This window comes from Nicotiana sylvestris, chromosome 9 (genome assembly GCF_000393655.2).
Source record: "Nicotiana sylvestris chromosome 9, ASM39365v2, whole genome shotgun sequence".
Lineage (NCBI taxonomy): Eukaryota > Viridiplantae > Streptophyta > Magnoliopsida > Solanales > Solanaceae > Nicotiana > Nicotiana sylvestris.
In genome coordinates, this window is record NC_091065.1 from 187,214,507 (window position 1) to 187,221,443 (window position 6,937).

The 6,937-nt window shown below is 35.6% G+C and overlaps 1 protein-coding gene across 1 annotated transcript; it reads left to right on the plus strand.

Annotated features, from left to right (window-relative positions):
- Positions 1-1,701: 1,701 nt before the first annotated feature.
- On the plus strand, positions 1,702-6,629 carry LOC104220966 (shaggy-related protein kinase eta-like). Its single transcript, XM_009771932.2, has 12 exons — positions 1,702-1,825; positions 2,729-2,821; positions 2,967-3,026; positions 3,105-3,377; positions 3,449-3,523; positions 3,605-3,661; positions 4,834-4,974; positions 5,090-5,140; positions 5,214-5,309; positions 5,667-5,750; positions 5,963-6,064; positions 6,177-6,629. Exons 1-12 carry the CDS (start codon positions 1,811-1,813, stop codon positions 6,282-6,284), a joined length of 1,155 nt encoding a protein of 384 aa, XP_009770234.1. The 5' UTR covers positions 1,702-1,810; the 3' UTR covers positions 6,285-6,629.
- Positions 6,630-6,937: the final 308 nt, after the last annotated feature.

The window sequence follows — 6,937 nt, forward strand, 5'->3', positions numbered from 1 at the left end:
ATCTAATGAACAATAGTATATTTATTCCAATATAATTGTGTGTTTTAATTTCTATTATCTGTTATTTGTGTCATGGTCGTACAATGATTTTTTTTTTTGTTCTAATATAAGTGTATATTTCTCCTTAATATACTTAAATATTTTGCTTTATCTATATATTTTTTCTTTAGATGCAATGAACCTTTGTTCTAACCTTGTATTTCTGCTTATCTGTTACAATAACTATTTTTTCTATTTATGTATCTATTCTTGTTTCTTCTTCTTCTTCTTTATTTCTTTCCTCTATCTATTTCACGTAGGATCTTGTGTTTGAATCTAAAACTACAGTTATTCAAAGTGAAGTCTCCGCCCAGCTTGTTACAAAATTTGACCAGAAAAATAACAGTCCAAAGAATGTTAGTTATATTATGCAAGATCAGATTATAATAGTTTAACCAAAATAATGTAGTAAAATTTGACTCGGAAAAATGATCAAGAAAACTGATGGATTTAAAAAGAAAAAAAATACTTTATTGACCCCATCTATGCTCTAAAATCTAATGTAAATTCAACTTTATTACTATTTTAAAGTTTAGAAACTAATACATGAGACAACTTTATTACTATTTTAATACAAAAAATAAAAATATAGTGTAATGATTTGGTCATTAATCGTACTCTCCTAATTAAAGAGAAAGCGAGTGTCCAATACCAATAAAACCTTGGTCTAATAGTTAGTAATTGAAGGTGATGGGATGCTAATACCAAGAGGTCTAAGATTCATTGTCCATCACAGTTCACAATAAGTATTATGTCCCAAAAAGAATATTAGCAATTTAGTCCCTCAAAAATTGATAAATTTTTAATTTGGCTCTTGTAATTTTTATTAAGTATTTTTAATCTTTAATTAATTAATACGCACTTTTAATCTCTTTAATTGTAAATCTTTACAAATTTAATAAATTTTTAAGACAAAATATTAATAAATCCATTATAATCTCACAAAGTGGGATCTGGAAGAGTAGATGGCTCGCATACCTCTATCTTGTGAGGATAGAGAAGCTTTTTCCGATAGACCCCCGACTCAAGGATAGATGAAAAGGAAGTAATAACAACAAGCCATAATCAACAATATGATTATATTATTGATGTGTTATTTTAAATTCTTACTATTGCTCCACATAGAGAGTACTATAGTTCTAAAAATAGTATAAATAGTATATATTTTTTAATATAAATAGATCAAAGACACAAATATTAGTAAATTGAATGCGGAATGCGCTTAGCCAAATATTACAAGAACCAAAATCAGAATTCATCAATATCTGAATAACTGAGGGACAAAAAATGCAATTATCCCATTTTTTAAATATCACATATTTCTACACAAGGCGATAAAAACACACGCATATTTTAATTAATTGAAGATTAAATACGCTTAGTTATATATTATAAGGATCAAAATCAAAATTTACCAGTACCATAAGGACTAAAAGTTCAACTATCCGTTTAAGATAAATTTTGACAAATTAAATAACAAATTGGTAATTACCTAAAACTCCAGGGGCCAAAACAGATATCTAGAAGACAGAAAGCAAGATAGACAGAGAGGAAGGAGAAAAACCACAAGAGGAAGAGCTGTATTCACATGGGATGCTGTTTTAGCTAATGGGTCCCACCTCTCTCTCTCTTAATTCAACCGACAATTATTAGCTTTGAATCATAAAGTTAAAAGTGTAGACTGAAGAAAATAATTCTTCTTTCTTCTTCTTCTTCTTCTTCCTCATTTCTTCTTTCCCTTTTTTTTTTTCATTTTTGGAGCTGGAAAATTATGGCTGATGATAAGGTAACCATTTTGCTTTGTGGTTTTTTTTTTGTTTTTGTTTTTTTTCTATGTAGAAAAAGTTCAGTACTTTACTTGTCAAGATAATTTTAGTGGGAATATTTGTTTTTTTTTTTGTGTGTGTGGTTCTTGATTGCAAAGCTTGGTGTAGTCTTAGCTTCTAGCTGATTGAAATTTTTTTAGCATTTTGTATACTTTTAGATTTTCTTGAATCGTAAATTAAAAATGATATCTTTATCTTGTTATGAGCTTGTTGACCACTTTTTCTGTGTCTCAAAATAGCAATTTTGTGCGCTCATTATTTTGCATTTCTGATCTGGTAGTGTTTTAGATATTTAACGTATGATAGTTGACCTGATCTTAGTTAAGGGGGATGCCTATTGCTTTCAAGAATGTGTACCTATTAAGTGTTTGACCTGATCCAGAATGACTCTTAGCTTGTCTAAATCATTTCTTGTTGAGGTTCTTTAATATGGTTTATATAAGTATATCTACTTACCAGCCCCCTAGGGCTTTGGCCTAGTGGTAAGAGCGTAGCTTGAGATGTGTGGATTAGGCGCACGTCACGAGTTAAATCCTGCCGCAGACAAAAGCCTGGTATTTAAGTAGGGAAGGGTAGAGGGGCGGACCCATTATTCACCGAGTTTCGATCCGTGCGCCACTTACCCTCGAGGATTTCTCGATTATTAAAAAAAGGTATATCTAGTCACCCATTGATTTCTAATAGCAATTACCAGATTTGTCCATATCCCATGCTTCATATTTAGGATTGTTAATTTTGTGTGGCTTATGCTTCCCCAATGATACCTTTGGGGTGGGTTGTGGTCATTCTTGTTTTTGGTTGGATAATGTTGTATCGGTTTTAGAAGTCGCTTGTCTGAGATCTATATTTGATGTGGACTGTAGGAGATGTCTGCTCCTGTTATGGATGTGAATGGTGCAGTCACGGGTCATATAATTTCCACTACCATCGGAGGGAAGAATGGCGAGCCAAAGCAGGTAAAAAGAATGTCTTTGTAATTCAAGAACGTTTCTCCATTAAAAATATTTTTGTGTGTATCTCCTATTGAGTCCTGAACTATAGGGAAATGATTTCTTATTAAAAATTGAAAATGTGTCTTGGTTCGTATATAATTTGGTGCAGACAGTCAGTTACATGGCTGAACGTGTCGTGGGGACTGGATCATTTGGAGTTGTTTTTCAGGCAAGTGAGCACACATCTTATTTATTTCACTAATTGCTGCAAACATTTCTTGGTTAACTAAACACCTGTCTTCTGTAGGCAAAATGCCTGGAAAACGGGGAGACTGTGGCAATAAAGAAGGTTTTACAAGATCGTAGATACAAGAATCGTGAACTGCAGTTAATGCGCACAATGGATCACTCGAATGTTGTTTGTTTAAAGCATTGCTTCTATTCAACTACTAGTAAAAACGAGCTTTTTCTCAATTTAGTCATGGAATATGTTCCGGAAACCATGTACCGCATGTTGAAGCATTACAGCAATGCGAACCAAAGAATGCCACTCATCTATGTTAAGCTTTACACATATCAAGTAAGTGACATACTTTCTTGAGCAGCATTTTTCTTCCTAATCTTGAGCTATATTAAGAGAAATGTGTTCAGGTATTTAGGGGGCTGGCGTACATGCACACAGTTGCTGGCGTTTGCCACAGAGATTTGAAACCTCAAAATATTTTGGTAATGCATCTTTCATGTAGCTATTTCTAGCTAGTACATTGTGCCCTTTCGTCTTTTGATATCGTTATTTGGTTTCCACAGGTAGACCCTGTTACTCACCAAGTGAAAATTTGTGATTTTGGAAGTGCAAAAGTACTGGTAAGTCCTGATCATAAGCATGCATTTTCGTGGCTATTCATATGTAACTTCCTAAGAATCCTTTTCCCCTTTTCCTTATTTATCCTTGCCTCGTAAGGAGGAGGACTACTGACTGTTGTTTATGTTTATTATATGAAACTCTAACCGATTGAGTTTTATTTTTAACATACGCGAATGAATTGTTTGAGCCTGGATATTTTCCCTTACATGAAGATTGTTGCTCCAAATTTGTGTTAAATTAGAAAAGTGATTCTTGTTGAATATTACTTCCTAAATATCATTGAAAACTATATACCATATGGACTTTGCATACTTCTTATTTGAACTATCGCCAAATATGCTATCTCTCTTGGGGGGAGATCTGGTTTACCAAACTGTTGTTTGTGAGAACGAAGTTCTTTACATGCACGTCTTGTTTGATTTGTTGCTGTTTTCTGTCATTGCATCTTCAAGTTTACTCTGTCTAGAAAAAGGGTAGCCCGGTGCACAAGGCATCCCGCATTCACGCAGGGTCCGGGGAAGGGCCGCACCCCAAGGGCTGTGATGTAGACAATCTACCGTAATGCAAGCATTGGTGGCTGCTTTCACGGCTCGAACCCGTGACCTATAGGTTCCACGGAGACAATTTTACTGTTGCTCCAAGGTTCCCTGCAAGTTTACTCAGTCTAGGAATCAGTTAATTGAAGTCTGTCTCCATTCTTCAAAACAAAGAAAAAAAGAAGTTAATTGTAGTTTGCTATTGAATTAAGCTGCTATTCCATTTTGTTCTAAACAAACAATGGTGCGGATGCCACACATTCATGAACCTTAGAATCGTCTGGTTTGGCATCTCTCATTATCTGACAACTTCCTATTGTTCACTGAGGGAAATGATTCAAGGTAATTTTATGTGCCTTCCAAAAATCTCTACGATGATGCGCCACTTGTCAATCGGCTTGGAAATAACCTTAGGTTTAAGCATTTTCTGCATGATACCATTTTGAAACCAATGTTTAATTGACTTTTGATTCCCGTTTACTATATGATGCAATGGCTTTCTTTAACTTTTTGGAGCATCTGGTCATGGAGAAACTTGCATCTTCTAAGAGAACCTCTATGGTTTCTTACAAACTGCTACATTTACAAATTGAGGTTTATGTACTTGTGACCGTATTGAGTAAAACATTCATCAGGTTAAAGGTGAAGCAAACATCTCATACATCTGTTCAAGGTTTTATCGGGCTCCTGAACTCATATTCGGCGCAACAGAGTATACTACCTCTATTGATATCTGGTCGGCTGGCTGTGTCCTTGCCGAGCTTCTCCTTGGCCAGGTTTGGAATGATCTATTTTCTTTTTTCCTTGCTTAAGTATAGTATATGAGGATTTTCGTACTCCAAAGTTCTGCATTAGCCTTATTTTTAACTAATTTTGCTATACTTTTTGTAGCCATTATTTCCTGGAGAAAATGCTGTTGATCAGCTTGTTGAGATAATCAAGGTACAGCTTGAATAATTGTAAATCCGATGCAAATATTTGTGTACGGTTGTTGTTCACTTGCTTCAATTTCCAGGTACTTGGAACACCAACAAGGGAGGAAATTCGCTGTATGAATCCAAATTACACTGATTTTAGGTTTCCACAAATCAAAGCACACCCTTGGCATAAGGTATGTTTTCACTTGAAGAAGAGGTTTTTATAGGTTCTTATAGTTAGTTGAGTCTATGTTTTTAGTGGACTCGACAAAAACAACAACATACCCCGTGTAATCCGACGATGTGGGGTCTGGGGAGCCTAAAGTGTACGCAGACCTTACCCCTACCTTGTGGAGTTAGAGAAGCTGTTTCCGAAAGACCCTCTACCTTGTGGAGGTAGAGAGACTCTTTCCGAAAGACCCTGCACTCAAGATTTTAGTGGACTCCTACCTTTAATAATTAACCTTGAATAAATTCTATTGTTGTTTGTGAGGTTGTGCATGTAATTTCTCTGCTGCTGACTCACTATGTTGCCGTTGCCATGGTCTCAGGTATTCCACAAGCGGATGCCACCTGAAGCAATTGACCTTGCTTCACGGCTATTGCAATACTCACCAAGTCTTCGATGCACTGCAGTAAGTTTTATTTCGTTATCTTTTATCTGATGTGAATTTTATTCATTATGCAAGTATCTTAATTATCACAGGTCTTTTATATTCCATGATCTGTTTTTGGTTGATCTTACTGGCGCGATACCATGTTCCTGCTCGCAGGATGGTTTCCCGCTTTCTATTGGATGTAGAACACCCGAATCTAACTAATTGGTGCTCTACTTTTCTTTATGCAGCTTGAAGCATGTGCACACCCTTTCTTTGATGAGCTTCGGGAACACAATGCACGACTTCCTAATGGCCGGCCATTGCCGCCTCTTTTCAATTTTAAGCAGGAGGTATGGCTTTCACTCATATGGCCGTTGTTCAATTGCAAACAAACTTGACTAAACTGTTGGGAGTAATTAAGTAAAACTATTATGCTAATCCGACTGTATTTTATGGTTTCAGTTGTCTGGTGCCTCTTCAGATCTCATTAATAGGTTGATACCAGAACATATAAAAAGGCAAATGGGAATGCAATTTTTCTCGTCCAACAACGATATGGACATGACGTGAAGTATACATTTAGTAAATTATTCTAGTTGAGGATCAATGAATGAAGCGATCCGAGTTGCATCCTTTCCAACTGAATCCACCTTGGCAAGCTGCATCTCCTAGTCGACGAGGACAAAAGGCTGCTGTGTATTTTAGTTTTGGTATTTTCTTTTTCGTTCTAATTCGAAGTCTTTCTCCCTCCTCTTATAGCAGCCAACTAGCGAAAGGAAAGTTCTTTTTGTACATGTTTGGTAGTAGTAAATCGACGCAAAAGCTCTCAGGAGATTATAAATGAAATGTATGAACATGTTGTGAATGGCACCAAAAGAGAATAGCAAAGGTATTAAGAGGCTGTTTTCTTGTGAATTTGCTCTCTGTGTACTGTTTGTATTTAGTTTCTGTTATTTTGAGCTGACATTTGTGCGTCAAGAAAAGAGTTACAAGCAAATGATGGTTACTATATGTTCTTATTAATTGAATATCTATTTTGTTGCCTCTCTTAATTTGCTCTTTTCGTGTTTCCCTTCTTGTTTCCTGTTCCTTTTTCATCTCATTTGTTGTAATATGTGCTCTTTGTTTTCTTACCTTACCACAACAACAAACCTAGTATAATTGCACAAGTCGGGTCTGGGAAGGTACTTGGTGGGTGAAAGTAGAGAGGCTGTTTCCAATAG

Excerpts from the sequence above, each read along its gene's own strand:
- LOC104220966 (XM_009771932.2), top strand. Across the intron at positions 3,524-3,604 it reads TGAAACCTCAAAATATTTTG|GTAGACCCTGTTACTCACCA; the intron begins GTAATGCATCTT and ends TGGTTTCCACAG. Across the intron at positions 5,310-5,666 it reads AAGCACACCCTTGGCATAAG|GTATTCCACAAGCGGATGCC; the intron begins GTATGTTTTCAC and ends CCATGGTCTCAG.